The sequence below is a fragment of the Mandrillus leucophaeus genome, unplaced genomic scaffold (genome assembly GCF_000951045.1).
Source record: "Mandrillus leucophaeus isolate KB7577 unplaced genomic scaffold, Mleu.le_1.0 Scaffold668, whole genome shotgun sequence".
NCBI lineage: Eukaryota > Metazoa > Chordata > Mammalia > Primates > Cercopithecidae > Mandrillus > Mandrillus leucophaeus.
In genome coordinates this window covers 486,214-502,424 of record NW_012107230.1, presented here as the reverse complement: position 1 = coordinate 502,424, position 16,211 = coordinate 486,214, and the positions used below count along the sequence as shown (strand labels likewise).

General features: G+C 35.9%; 1 protein-coding gene across 3 annotated transcripts in view; it reads right to left on the bottom strand.

Annotated features, from left to right (window-relative positions):
* Positions 1-379: 379 nt before the first annotated feature.
* Positions 380-16,211, bottom strand: part of ATP11C (ATPase, class VI, type 11C) — a 206,976-nt gene continuing 191,144 nt past the window's right edge. For 2 of the 3 annotated variants that reach the window (XM_012001616.1, XM_012001615.1), the window contains exons 27-30: positions 15,007-15,110; positions 11,925-12,078; positions 5,664-5,768; positions 380-2,991 (exon numbers count right to left, since the gene is read on the bottom strand). In XM_012001616.1, the coding sequence (XP_011857006.1) occupies positions 5,667-5,768; positions 11,925-12,078; positions 15,007-15,110 (360 nt within the window). In that variant the 3' untranslated portion in view covers positions 380-2,991; positions 5,664-5,666. The remainder of the gene's footprint in view (positions 2,992-5,663; positions 5,769-11,924; positions 12,079-15,006; positions 15,111-16,211) is intronic. The other variant, XM_012001618.1, reaches the window with a different exon arrangement.

Genomic DNA, 16,211 nt, shown 5'->3' with positions numbered 1-16,211 from the left:
TGACTGCTTAAGAATTAAATGAGTTCAATGGGTTGAAGACACAGACCACGAAGACCATACACATGCCACCTTCAATGCACAGGTGGCATCAAGCACACTGCCAAGCACAAAGTACACTTTCAACATGTATTTGCTGATTTGGCTGGACTTTTATCTATGCAGTAACAAGGTACAGTGTTATTAAAAACTCCTACAAATATCTTACCCTCCCCAAATTAGGTATTGCCATAAAATACCAGTTGAACTCATGTAGAAATGGTCAAACTTCTTTTAATTGTGCAGGTCAAGAAGAAATTAGAAACTTAGTTCCCATCAACAAATTGCTTCCACATTATTTTAATGTCAAACCGAGACCTTTCCAAAAAAAAAGAGGCTGATATATCAATCATATCATACCAAAGTTTATTGATTACATCAAACAAAAATTTCTGTAATGGAAAAGGCAAGTTGCAGTCGTAAAAGATGGCATTCACATTCATTTTAGAAAGCAATAACGTAGATGTAAAAAACTGCTTAAGTGAAAAATGTAATATTGCAGTCCCATTTTGCAAGCTGAAAAATGATTTTGTCAACACGCATAAAATCTGCACATTTATATACTGCATGTTATTAAAAAATTCCATCACTAAATTATTATGAATTTTGCAAAGTTAGGCTTACATTTATATTGTTGCTGGTGTATATGTAGTAGATATGGAATGAATTCAGTTTAGTAGGTAACATCCTCAAACAATGGACAACAGTTGTGAAAGTTACAAAGACATTTTGTTAGCTCAAAATTATTCAAATTATAGGCAGATGATCTTATGATTACATTTTTTTCCCTTTCTCTGTCACAAATAGGGTGATTACATTGCCGTGCTAGGAATACATGGTCTATTTCAAGTTATTCGATCTGCTAACCCCACACTAGCCATTTTTTAGCTCTTCAGTAAAGTATCTTTTAAAAAGGAAAGCCAGGTGCTTCTCAAGGATCTAGGCCATGATATCATATATCATTGCCATTCTGAATTTGAGCTGCAGTGTCACAATGTAATGTGTAGCTGAGACATAACTATAAATCCCCCTTAATCCTTGTCTTTCTTTCTTTCTGGCTGGAAGGAATTTTACATGCAACCAGTTACTTTTCTACTAGATTATTCTGTTAACTCTTCAATGGTACTGCATTAAACAAGCCTCTCTACTGTGGCTCTCTTGTCTGTATTCACAGTTCCCATAGATTTTATGTAAAACAGCAATAATAATACAGCAACAACAACCATAAGAACAAGAAAACAAGCACAAAATATCAAAAGCTTTCCTGGGTTAGACTTTTTAGCTCTTTGGAATAGGCAAAGAATACAGAGACTTTGTTTTCAGCAGCTTACCTCAAATACAGGCTACCAGAACACAGCGCACTTAGGTAAGTTGTGAATGACATGTAACAAAATGCTCAAAAATAATACTGATATATGAGAGCAAATGTAATAATGAAAAAGGGTCCATAATGATGGAATGGCTTCTGATAACTGAAATTATGTTCTTTTCTAGAATTTAGAAAAAAATCGTACCTAAACATTAACATAAAATATATGTGGAAGAATCAAATGTGCCATATGGACTATATAAATATAATACAGATTAACTCCAATACTTTTCCAAATCAAGGTACAATATAAACATTAATAATAGTACAGGCATGCCAGAAAGAGCAAAAAAAAAAAAAAAAACTAGCAGTCAAATAAATATGGTCATTTATATCCAAAAAGTATGTGTTTAACATTGAATGAAGACATTTCACATTTATGTTTCAAGTGAGCTAATTAGAAGGCTAAATCTTCCTTCTAGCTCAGCTACTCAAGGACTTTACCAAGGTCAGTCTCATGGTTTAGAGTTAGACCATTTCCCTGTCCAAGTTAAGAGACAACATTCATCTTCACGGAGTCATGGCTCTACAAGCTGAACCACTGTCTTGGGGTGGATCCTTCCCCCTTTCCAAATTGGCCATGTTTAAGAAAAAGCACTGCATATATGCACAAATGCAATCTCTTTCAAATAAAAACCATCAACAGTTTAAAATAAGCTATTTTTCTTCCTCTTCACATAAAATTATAAAAGGCTGATGTTCAGAATGACCTTTATTTTTATATAACTATGGTTTAAACCACCTTACTGAGGATCCCAGTAAAATCAACACTGGAAAAATCTGTTTATTTCCTAACTACTTTGAGGGGCTACTAAGTGATTGGAAATGTTTTATGCTTTATTTTCAAGTCTAGTAGGCTTACACCCATAAGTGGGGTTTAATTCAGAAGAATAAAAAATAAACAATTTTTTTCTATTCCCACAAAAATACCCGTAAGTTAACACTTTCCACATAAGCGTTCAAGGTATTTTTTTGGCAAGAATATTCTACCAAGACATAAGTAGCACATGGGTAAACAGAAGGGATTAACTATTTTGTCTGATGCATTGATACTATTTAGTCCTTCTGTATTTTCAAGTATTCCTTATGTACTTTTGAAAAACAAAATTAAGATGATCATTTAGGAGGAACAAGAAATGTGATCCAAATAGACTATTTCTTCTGCCAGGCAAAAAAAGTAATATTAGCAAAATCTATTCATTCTCATTGCATAACTTCTACTTTATACTATTGTATTTAAATCCATTCACAGAGTTCATGGGTTAAAAGAGCACCCATTTGAGTTATATTATTCTATCTAAAGCCAGAATTCTAAGTATTCTTGCTTTCAACTTTCATATAATTCTTAACTTACAGCTTTGGCCATAAAGGCTACTTACAATAATTGTAAATGCTTAAGAGAATCATTTGGTATTTTAATGAACATTTATTGTGAACTCTAGACATGAGAGTGGTTTAGTGTGTTGCATATCAAGTATCCTGAGATGATAACTTTTTGTAGTTGTTTCTTCATGCTTTCTTTTTTAGCTGTAACCACTGTCAGTATGCTTGTAGGACAATAACATAGGCAGTTCAAGATTCGGATTCTGAAAAATGTAAAATATACAGATTTAAAAGGCTTACTTTAATAATGTGAAACCATCTGTTAAGCATTTTCAGAAATAAGTAGTAAATTTTGTTATGAGAGTAAAGCAACTGTCTTAACAAAGTGCCAAGTTTTATTCACATGCAGGGGAAAAAAAGAGTGGCATTATAACCAGATTTTAATCCTTTCTTCATTTGTCAGCTGAATAGATTCAGGCTTGCTTTTTGCTTTTGGATTGTTCCAGGGTTCTCCTAATACTTTCTACCTCTGGGATTATTTACCATAGCAGAGGTTTTGCTTGCTATGATCCCTTCTTCTCTAGGCTGGGAGGTCCCTGAAAACAGGAACATTTTATTTACCTTTTATCTCCAGCAGCTAGTATAGTGTCTGGCACACAGCAGATACTTGGGAAATGTTTGACGAATGATTAGATTACTATTTTTCTTGATGTGTTAATTTTGACAGAGGAAGTCTGAAGACATATCCAGCTTTGGAAGATTATTGTGAAAATATTCTTCCTTTTTACTGAAAGAAGCACATTTCCCCCTACAATATGGAAGTCAGTTTTCCTTTTGGTAGATCACGTATCTATGAGTCAACTGATTCTTCTGTTTTTTTTCTTATGCTTCATCTTTTTGGAAGAGAAACCATGGATATTTCCCTATCAAATCTGTAGATTCTTCTCTGTCCTCTAAACATCATCAAATGCTATGATCAGGATGGTGCATGACAGACAAACTGATCATTAAGTGTAAGTCAAATATGTTAAGAAATGGAAGTTGTATGTCAAAACAGGGAGCCTGATTCTCCACTCTAAAACTCAATCTTTTTGAACCTGAGTAGTAGAAGGTCTTAAGTAGTATGCTATTTTCTTCCCATTCTGGGACACCTCCTTTGCCATGGTTGGACTAGAAGTTTATCAGAATATCTTCCATTTCTATTTATGTTCCACATTCTCCAGAACTGCTAATAGGTTTTCCGGTAGCTCCGCAGGGTCATGGCGACTCTAACCAAAATGAGGTTGCCATTCATATTAAGAATGTAACTCACATTGAGGAGTTAGGTAGTTTCCTTACTAACCAAGGAACAAACTAGATGCCTAAACTAGCTGCGAATTATTGTCCTGGGAGGAGAAATAATGCCACATGAAAATCTATTTCTGGAAGAAATAACTACATTAAAAATAAGATAATTGTTTTTAAAAAATACTTCCTCAGTTCTATGTTAGACATTGAAGGAGATAAGGCCCTGGAGAGGCCAAAAGCAATAGCGGTGTCTTCTATCCAGCCCAGTCCCCCAAACCACAGACGAAGCTAAAGAGAGCAATCCAGGGGGATACAAAATTAGCCAGAAACAATATAGCTAAAATGCATCACACAGCTTAGAGCAAGGCAATCCGGGACAAAGGGGTCAAAGACTTTGAAGGTTACTTGTGAAGCAGATTTATTACTAAGGGAAAAGATACACAGGTAAGTTGTTCAAAAATGGGTAAAAGGATGCTAACTGTGGTAAAATGAGTCTGCTTCTAAAATAACAGTGCAGATGCAGACTGATGAACTCCAGGAAGACAGAAGAACCAGTGGATTCAATCCATTAATTTAACTTGTATTCTTTACTAGAGGGTGGCAGAGTTGACAGCTGTTGACAAAAATGGGCCTATGAGGTGGACTCGCAATTATTAGCTTCAAAGTGAACTAACCCACAATTTTACTCGTGATGATCATTAATTTTTATGTGTGCATGAAAGATGGCCCTGCGCTAAGCTGTGTAAAGTTGTTTCTAAGCTGACAAGCTTGGAAGCCTTGTTCATGAATTACTCTAAATTCCTATGGATGGATAAAAGACCTCCAGAGGTCCGGGTTGTTAAAGGCCCCCCTGAAGGAAATACAGACTACACATAAAGGAGTCATTCTGAGTTCAAGGGTCCCTCTCATGGCATATCAATTCCTCCCAAATATTTCTGGGGGTAAATGAAATATATTACAAAGTGAATTTAATCATTTTTGGAAACATTATTATAAAGCATTTTCTATCATTAGGCAAGCATCCCCCTGAATGGCTATGAAAGATTTTACCTCTGAAAGTTGAAACATTTAGCTTGAATAAAACTTGACATTAAAAAAGTTATGATTAGACTGGTTCATTGATATATATTTGGAGATCAGACATTTACAAGGACATAAGTGTATACAGTACCTGCAAACACACAGACACAGCACATGAAAGTACAAACACATTTAGTTATTTTCACATAATTCCCAAGAGAACATGCAATGCTAAATTGGCTTGATATTATACAGATGCAATTTTGGAATATTTATTTTTAATTTTCCAAATGATCTTTATAAATCAGTTATATTTCCTGATCGATATTAACAAACATTTTCACATGATGGCCTTGCCATTACAACTTGCCCCTTACAAATTAGATATGCTGTATCAACATTTGGCTCTGAAAAATGTTTAACATTTTATTGGGGGGGGGGCTTAGCAAATTTTAAATGCATATTTCCCCATATTCCAAGTAATGCATCTTTATATTTTTGCAAAGAATATTGTAAAGTTCACCACACCAACAGCAGAGAAAATTTAGAGAGTGATATTTTCATTTTTTCTTTATAATGCTGTTAATCTGTTTTTTTAAAGCCAGCCCATTTGTTTAACACTAGGTACCTGTTACAATACATTAGATTCGTCTGAGAATGTTCGTAAAAGAAGAGGTCTGACTGAAGGTCTGGCGGATAATGAGTCAGATGCCCTTCTACAGCTCAGATTTCTCTGTAATAGTGAGGCAAAGATACTTAAAGCATGTGAAAATTGGTTAACCTACCTGGTGATTATATATTTAAAAAAAAAGGTAAAAGAAAAAATCATTTCCTATAGACTACTCCTCTGACCAAAAGTACAAATGATTACACTATATAGTCAATGTATAACATTCAAATGAATACATTCAAAGGCCTAAGAAAGTCTCCAACTCGAATTGTTTTTGTGGTAGAAGTAAATAGACAACAGTAGTATGTGACAAACTTGGGTTTTTGGAATGGCACTGATAAGTAATATGGTAAGATGAGTCAATATGGTTTGATTAGTAAACCTTACCATCCTTTTGGTGAACACCTCTGAGAGTTGTGCCGGTGCTGTGAGTATATCAAACAAAGAGAAATTTGTGCAAAACATTCCTGTCCTAGTGAACAGACTAGCTCTAACACGCCATGGCTACTGCATACCGTGGATCAATGAAGACTACAGACCCATAGTCCAAGCTTTTAAAAATTACTTCCTCTCCAGTGTGACAATTTGGAAGGTGAACACATGATTAAAAGAAAATGACAAAATACTCTAAGCATCAATAGAAGATATAAAATGAGTCATGAGAAGTAATTTTTCATAAAGAATCAGAAAATGGTGTCAGGCAAATGAGAATGCAAGCAAGTTGGTACATTAAGAAAGGAAATCACCTTATTCACTCCAAGAGAAACTGTGATTGCTGGAAGTTTGAGAAAGCATGAAGATAGTAGATGTTCCTGAGGAAGGGAGGCGTTTCGTTACCTTGTTCACAATTGCACAAAAGGTGGAAAATTGCAGTAGAAAAAAGAGAAATGCAAAAACCAAAAAAAAAAAAAAAAAAGTAAATAATCTCTCAAATGTAAGACATTTAAAAAGAAACCTTGAGAATTCGAAGCCGAAATGATATGTTAGTTTTGAAGACATTATTTTCTGAAGTAAAAGCAGAGTCAGTGATAGGAATAGTCTATTATTATGTGCCAACTACTATTTCTCTACATATCAATTTGAAATTATTTTGTTAATGGAAAAATTGACTATTTTAAATAAAATAGCTTTAAAATATGCTTCTCGTTAAAATAAGACTTATCTCTAATCATTAATTCACTATCCTACATTTGTTCAAAATCCATTGGTCAAAGAGTTATGTCCAGGGTCCACTGCCAATCACCAATCTATCTTGAAGTAATTATCTCCCCTATCCAACTGTACAGATACACTATGAAGGGACTGACTGCTCTTAAGAAGTTGCAGGATAAAAACCTAATCAAAAATAACAATGAGAAAACATTTGGTGATATCACATTTCAGTCCCATTTGCCTCTGATCAATGCTTAACTTCCTTTCTTACAACCTAATTTGATTGGTTTCCCTGTTTTTCCTACAGAGTCCTCTTTAGAAAGATAGGCTAAATTTTACCTAGGTATTATTCTTTTTCCCCTTAAAACATCCAGAAAAGTAAAAATGGATAAAGTTTAACTAGCAAACCTAAGGTTATTTTTTTTCCTTCTGATTCTGTGCCTGAAATTATAAGGTAATTTACAGACTCAGTTTTGGCATTGCCCAAGCAAAACAGAAGATGAGTGGTCAACAATGTGGATGAGTTTAACAACTCTGCTAATACAGATTACCCATATTGTCTACTTAGTGACTTAAAATGGGCTTTAAGAAACCAGCTAAAGTAACATATGTATCCAGCAGATTCTAATAAACAATTAAACTTTTAAAGGTAAATAATTTATTCATGTTTTGACAACTACGTTTTTTCTTGTTTTTACCTTAAATGAAGAAAGTTGGTGGAATGAAGAAAGCTGGTAGACATGTTGGTAGAATGCAAATTCCCAACTGATAAGGCTAGAGAATATTTAGATTCTGAGAAAAAGATTTTAATTGTTTCTATCTTCTATTTTATGGGCAAAAACCCTGCGACAAGATTAGCATGATACCAAGTTCCCCACCCCCATGTTTAATGCACAAACCTATCTATTCAAGACTGCAACTGTAAGCACGTTTTGGTGTGCTCAAAAACTTATATCCAACCATTGGAGATAAAAGTATTTCTATGAAGCAGAAATATTAGGAGTTAATGGATTAGGTGTTAAAACTACTTTATAAAGGAAATGAAAGTACAGAAAGCAGGAGAAAGCATGGAAAGAAGAACCAAAGCAATAAAAAAACTGATAGAGCTAGCAACTGGCAGTGGGGTGGGGTAAACAGGAGATAATGAGCTAAAACAGAATGAAATTTCCACATTCCTTTGCAGTCACCTAGAGAGCTTTGACACCAGGTCAATTAGCAGTATGTCAAAGAGGCCAATGGATAAAGGCCCATCTCAACAGCCACGACATTAGGATTAAACTTTATTTTTGTCTAATCCAGCTAACAGGGCTATTGCCCTCTGAACCCACGGTTGTATACGACACTGTAAGAATCATAATAGTAATCATCATTATTATAAAGATTAACTATATTCTCCAAAATTTCCAAAGTGCTTTCTCTGGGAATTTGGCTCAGACAGTTGACATTCTTCCCTTCCCTGTCTGCCACTCTGAAAGAGCTCTCTACATAATGGAATATTTCTTCCTGTTTGTGCTGACATCCCATGCTAAGCATGGCCATGTTGCTGGGTGCATTCCCATTAAATTATAGTCTTCCTTTGTCTACCTTCGGCGAAGTTAAGCCTCCTTTTTGATTGTGGTGACTTACATGAGAAAACTTCACACAGGATATGTGGAAATTACTCCACTGGAAATGTGAAATGGTATTTGCTACTTGGCCAGAAAGTCCAGGTATATTTCACTGATTTACAGACAGCCAATGACTATGCTTAGGGGGGAAACAACTTTTGAAATACAAAAATCCTATAATTGAACTTTCCTTGAGGTGTTATCCTGTTGTTTCACTGTTCAGTGCTCAATGGTAGTTTCATCATATACCATCAACAGCATTGCTATGCAGTTTTGTCACTTCATAAAGCTAAAGAAAAACTCTAGGATTCTTAATAATGGAACTTTGGGGAAAAAAATTAACCTCATTGCTAAAAATACAGCTGATGATACATGGCTTAACTATAACCCTTGAGTTAAACAACTGACAGAACCTATATTTGAAGATACTGGAATTCTTTCTAATACTAGCATTATGACAGAACTCAGTTGCAGTGGAGGCTGCCACACTAGCGATTTTACTGGAGGTTTCAGGAGGTAGTGATTTGAAATAGCTCAATTGTGTTAAAACAAGCCATATCACTGATTCTGCTATTCTGTTTAATACCTGCTTACAAGAGTATTCCATATGAATGCTCCTTATAACTAGAGTGAGAGCTCCTTGTGAGCTAGGGCCACACCTGATTCATCTGTGAATTACCAACACCTAGTACAGTAGCTAACTCATAGTGGGCCCTCAGGCAAGGTACGCTGAATTGAACAGAATTCAGCATAAGGCTGCTCTTGTAATTGTTAAATATAAATAGCTTGGCTTCTTTCTCAAAAGCCATAGAGACATTTTCACTACACACTGCTAAGTCCCCTTCTCAAAGCAGCTGCCAAGACCCACATAAGAAAAGCACTGGCAGCTGACCTGCCACATTTCTGGCTGTGTGTATAAAGTGTCCACGATACTTATTGGTTTAAGTCAGGGATTCTTCTACTCTAGGTAGAGACACACATTTGACCACATCAGGGGATCTATCAGGATATGGGGCAGACCCAGTATCTTTTGCCTCTCTTTAAAATGAGGCCAATGTCTTAGCAAGGAATACTGAACAAAGTAGGAAATCACACAGAGTGTCAGACTGTTGGTGACTCAGCATGAAGACTAAAATATTTGGGGGAAAGTAACATACTCTTTCTCCCTTATCTTAGAAGTTGGCCTCCACCTCTTTGATATAGCCAAATAGGGCCTTATATAAACAGATGTGACTTATCAGAATAGCCATGGCTGCCATGTTGCAGTAGGCCTTTATGCATTCATATTGCACTACTTTGCTCTTGCATTTTCTCATAAGAAAAAAAAAAAGAGGCAGCGCTGCTGAGTGCCCACAACATGTTGCCTCATTTGCAACTCTTGAAATCCTGCAGAGTCTGAAAAACCATTTAGCCTTTCAGACATTGGATGTAAAGAGAGATGTTCATCAGCAGGTGGTTCAACAAATGTTTATTGGTTCAACGAGGGTAGGAATAAATGAATGAATGATTGCATGAATGAAAATGATTATGGAAATTTTCCTGGTTGTTCTAGCACATCAGCATGCCCAGCTATAGCACAGACACTAGAATTCTTCCTACGCCGGACATAACCCATAACAAATTTCATGCTAACCCCCTGGCAACGGTCTATGCTGCTAAGTAAAAAAGGATGCAGTCCCAGAACTCCATACTTTCAACAGAAGTTCAGAATCTGTTCATGTAAAAAAAAAAAAAAATGTTCTAAGTCTTTACCTGTGACTGCTTAGTAGCATCCCACAATTTAACGGTCTATGTAAGAGTCACCTCCAGCCAATGTCTAACTTTTTAAAGAGAGGGCCTAATAAGAAAAAAGATGATATGTTTGAAGGTTTTGTTTTCTGAGATATTTCTATAATCTTTAGACCATGTAGCTGGGTGTGAGCCATTATTTAAAATGAGTTCCATTACCTCAAATAAGAGACATATTTAGGATCACTCCAAAGTATACTCCCAAATAAGGAGGATGGAAGAGCAACTTGGAAATCCTTCACTGAAAAATTCTCTATTATAAAAAGCCCCAAATCATTTCTTATTGCAACATATTTTATTTGGTTTCATGCAAATTGCCACCTGAGACATTCTGGGTGGTCTGTTGTATCAACCTGTTTTATACCTGTTCAACTGATATTGAGACATAATCAGGTATTTCAATGCAACTTTTCCATCCTAAAACACCAGACTAGAGTATAGCAGTCATACCTAAGCTAACATTACTGCGTTCAGTTCCAGCCCATAAGACATGCAGAAGCAGTGAGTTAAGAGCAATTCTGGCCAACTAACTACACACTGACTCGCCTTGTATATGAAGAATCAATGTACCCTATGACAGTTCTCTTTTTTTTGATTGGGGCTGACACTGACTTGTAACATGAAACTCCTCTTTTACAATTCTAATCACTGAAGGTTTTCTTACTCTAATCATTTCAGATCCCCATGTCTATCTAATATCAACTACTGGATTCTATCAATTCAACAGGCAAAAACAAAATCATGATGTAACAGTTTTGTAGCTAAACTGGTTGGCAAATTTATCAAATAAGTCAGGTAGTTGTAGCTTAGAATATTACCCGAAAATACTGCCTTGGAGGTGCTATAAGATCTAGTTGTGTCAATATGACAGAAACAGTTTTGTTTAACAAAATCAGCTACTGTTGGCAGGAATATGACACATTTAATTAGCCTGTTGGTCAAAATCTGCCAAAAGTTTTATTTTCCATGCTCATCTCCCTATTTCACTGTAAAGACTTTTAAAAAAATGTTTAAAAGATATCATAATAAGGCAGCAGAAAAAATAACTTCTCATTCCCACAGGAAATTTACAATTTAATAGGAAAAATAAAAGCACACCCATAAAACTATTTTCAATTTTTACGAGTGTGTTCCAGAGGCTAAGGATGTAGAAACCACATCCAGGGAATTCTCTTTGGTTCAAATATACTGCTGGACAGACAGGGCTAGAAGCAACACAGAGATTAAGCAGCACTATAATTAAAGGAAGGGGAAAGGTTTGAAAGAGGCAAATTGGTGTTATCAACTGAAAACAATCTGCAAACAGCCCACAGGGAAATTTCTAAGTTTAAAGCGAAAATGTTGGTGTGGAAATTCCTGGTGTGAAAATTCTAGGCTAAATACAAAATAAAATAATTTTTTCCTTTTAAAATTCCATATGGAGCATAGGAGATACTCCATATGGATTGCTGAAGGTCACATAGAACACTATTAAGGAATCTACTTACCACCTGCATTGGATAACGAAGTTTTTACTATACTTTTTATGCAGAAGAGGAAATTAAGTGATGAACCTGTAAGGAGGGGTTCAACATGCTGTAACTAATGTAATTTTCTAAATCAGGTTTTTAGCTCATGGCAGATATTGAGGCCCCTTCCAAAAATCAGGTTATAAGATAAACTTAGTTCTTACCCTGGCACTTCTTCTTCTTACATTCTTTAATACTATCAGAAGAATTTCAGGGAAAAGGCTGATAAATATTAGAAGAATTACAGCCAACCATGTGGATACAGAAGACAGCATTTGGGCAAATACAAAATACATTCTCTGTTGCTTGAGAAAAGGCCTGAAGTGGAAAGAAAATACATGATGGAAAAACAAATCAATTCCTGTCATATGAAATGGATGTTTAATTAAAATGTCTTTTGTATTTAAAAAGAATCTTCCTTACATACATTAATAAAAATAATTTTCTCTAGAATATCCCAAAAATAATAAACAAATTTCATTTACCAAATGTTTGGGAAAAAAAGAATGATAATCAAAGGAGAAAAAAGACAATAAAATGCATTTGACTTGAAAACAATCAGGCAATCAATTCTAAAGCTGCCAACTGGCAACTATTTACATGCATTAGAAAATGCTGGTGCTTCAAAGACATTCAAGAGAAATGGTTCATTTTTATCCTAACAAGCATTTTATTTCCTCAGCTGTTTTATTAAGATGGGGATGGATTTGTGTTCTGTATTCAGAAATTCAAAAGACATTTTTATAACTCTCCCCCGATAAAAACACTATGTAAATATAAAAAGGACAGTAGAAGCTTATCATGTCTCTCAAATGAAAGGAATCTACCATTGTCATCCACAAAATATATTAACAGTATGTGCCAAACAGGCTGACACAGAGCAGAATACTTCTAATTGGACATTAAGCCTTAGAATCCAGAAATCCAGCGGGAACCCCCATTCTGGAGTCAGATTTCATTCCGAGTCATCCACTTCATTGTTAAGTGGCCACTGAGAAGCACAGCCTGTTTCCCTTCCCTTCTGTCTGAGCTGAACCACAGAGAGCCTCAGTAGGTGAAGCTATTGTTGTTTGAAGGTGAGGGGGAAGAACTGGTTGCTTAAGGACAGGATGCACATCAGACTGCCCTAGGATTAAGAGCTCCAGGTAGATAACTATGGTTCCTGTTTATTAGAAGACACATCATGCCTCCTGAAGATAATTTGGTTTCTCATTTAAAAATTAATGTCCATGCACCCTTATGTAACATGATAAAACTGAATTTGTGGCTCTACTTTTATGAAAACTAGATTGTGGAATAAAAGTGAGAACAGGGAGGTGGAAAAATTTATGAGGCCTAGGCTACACAGGCTTTCTGGGAAACGTCCGCCACACGGAAAAGACTTCTGCAGAACTCTACCTCACTCGAATTCTGAAGAACACCTTGAATAATGTTCTAGGCAGTTAACTGAGCCACAACAGGGGCCCAGATGACAAATGACAGCTAGTCACAGGGTGTTCCTTTGCATCATACATTCTGACTAATGTCTCCAGTTTTTTGGTTTTTTTTTTTAAACCTCCATGTCATCTATGGAGTTTTGTAGTAGGGCAGTAAAAAATAAACACTATTATTTCTGGATGTGGTTTGGGGCTCGGAAGTCATCATTCTCACTACCCAACCCCAAAGACAGGTGTGACTCAATGCCTCAGGGTAGAACATGTCCAGAGACATTAGTTGTGATCACATTCAGCTGAAGTTTCACATTGTTTCTAGTCACATTTTACTGGTTGCTTTATAAGTTTATATTCATGTAGTGGCTCACCTCCACTTAATGATAATACTTCAGGCAATAAAATAGAAAATAGATTAACATTTCATTTTTGGTATCACTAATGAATAGAAACAGGTGTGACAATATCTTAATCATTTACTGGATTTATTTTCATCAATAAGGAATAGTCTGGAAAGGGTTGAAAATGAGTTTGCTAGAAACATTTTATTCTTGTAGAAATTTTGCATAATTAGTTCAGATGCTGATTACATAGATTCATAGACAGAATTACGGTACTCTGGGCAGAACTACAATTGTATATGGTATGTTCTTAATCAACTTTGATTTATTTGTATATTATTAAAGAAAATAGAGACTTCCTTCAGCTTCATTGCTCTCAATTACCTACAGAGGTACCAAAAATATGCTGTAATTATACTTTTTAAAGCTGGTACTTCCTTAAATGATTAGGTTTCTTATATTTTTATTTCTTAAAGTTTTATTTTTAAAAAGCTTTTCAAAATAGAGTTTCTTCTAATTAAGACTCAAGGGACATAAACATAGGACTCACATCTCTGTGATAAAATAGAATCATTTTGTATGTAAGATTTTGCTCAAAGCAATGAAAACATGTATTTCTGAAATCTTACCCTATGGCTTGCTCTAGCCATGATCTCTGCTGCTGGCATCCTTGTCAGGGGAAGCCACTGACTAAAAAAAACAACTCTGACATTTAAAACCAAAATATATGTTTTTGGGAGTAAAGAAAGGAGATGCAAATATATAACTCTCCCAATCACAGCTTATGTGTCCCGCACTGGACTCTACTCTCCTTGAGTACAGTCCAGTCATCTCTCTATCCCATAGAGTCCCAAGCACAAAACCGATTCTGAACAAACATCTATTGAGCCAAGATGAACTAAATGAACTTTAAGGACAAGTTGCAGAGTCTGCCTTGCTACATCTTCCCACCTCCACCAAAACAGTGAGATGGTGATTTCAAAACACAACCCTCTGAGTATTAAGTAGTATATATCCTATACCTTGAGCACACCTGTAGTAACATGAATCATGGTTATATACTATAAAGAGAAAATAAGGGTCCAAATGGACAATAATGTATCTGTTGGCCAACATATCAGGTAGAAACTTCACAGGATGAGTATTTCCTCTGAAAATCACATGAGAGGTTGTGCTGAAAACTACAGTTTCACTAAAGAGATGTTTACATACCTTCAAATAGAAAGAGTTGGACGGGGCTACCAAAGGGAGGTCTTCTGAGTGATTTGTGCAGTCTATATACTTGTATTTAAAATCTTACCCAAAATTAGTAGCACTACCAGCTAACAAGTAACCTTCAGGCCATTAATATTAAAGATGTGCCATCTTATACAATTAAAATTTTAAAAGTATAATGAATGCTTACATATATAGTGTACATACACGTGTGTCTACTTTGTTATTTACAGACTGCTCACATATGTACAATTGCTTACCAAATAATTCCTCCCCAGAAGAATGAGAAAAATACATAGAAGGCTAAAGAACCCCAAATCACAAAGTGATTTATCCACGTCCAGAATCGGGTATCCAAAGCAAGCTGAAAAGATAACAACACGAAAGGTTTCATGATGGTTACAAATTGCACCAGGCAATATGCTATAGTATCTAATAACTAGTACACAATGATACCTATGGAAGGATCTAGCTTGCGCCAGGGATCCAGAGGAGAGTGGAACTAAAACAGAATCCAGGTTTTTCAAAGAACAAAGATGAGAAACCTAAGCTCTGCCCTAAGGCCTCTAAACTCTGGAGTACAGGCTGGAGGTGTGATCAGGCTGAGTAGCTGGTAGGTGTAGGGCTGCAGATATCTCAGTACTGGGGAATGGGCAAGGAGTGAAGTAACGGTAATATCTAGGAGGCCCAAGCCCCAGGTCCTCAGGCAATGGCTGCCAGGAAGATGATGGCAAAAGGAGACTTAGCTGGTGGAGGCAGATACGCTGAAAAGAAGGAGAGGGAAGGGGTAGCTAGGAAGGGTAGACAAACTACAAAACTTTCAAAGGTGCCGTGAAAGCTCAAATATAACAGATGGGAGTCACTAAATGCAAAGGCTCTATACCCCTAACATCATGTAGCAATGAATCATGAGTTTGACTATGTAGTGTATCTTTCCAATTGAAAAACCTGTATCTATTCCATTAAATTAATAAAATATTCAGTTAGATTTTAATCTCTTCATGTTTCTGCCAGGACCAATCACGTTTTCAGATTGTGGCATCTGGGGTTTTCAACAAGTATGGTCTATTTCGCTTGCTTAAAACTTCTGGGTCACATGAGCTAATATCCAGAGCTGTTAATTTTTATAGAGGAGATGATGTCTCAGTTTTGTTACTTGCTGTGACACCATGGTCATCAGCTCTCTGTTATAGTTTCTCATTTATCAACAGGATGTTGATAACATTATTAATGTAGCTCAATCTTGAACTGCTACTCTTCTAGTTGTTAGGGAAAATACTAACATGAATCCAAAGATAATACTAATATTAATCCCAAGAGGAGGGAGTGGAAGTCTTTGAGATACACTTGAGAAACACTGTGAAGGCCATTTGGAAGCCCTGTGGCTATATGCAAGGCCAGGGGAAAAAAAGGAGCGGGGAGGCATCCATTTCAAATTGTGATACTGTGAGACATAATAAAAACC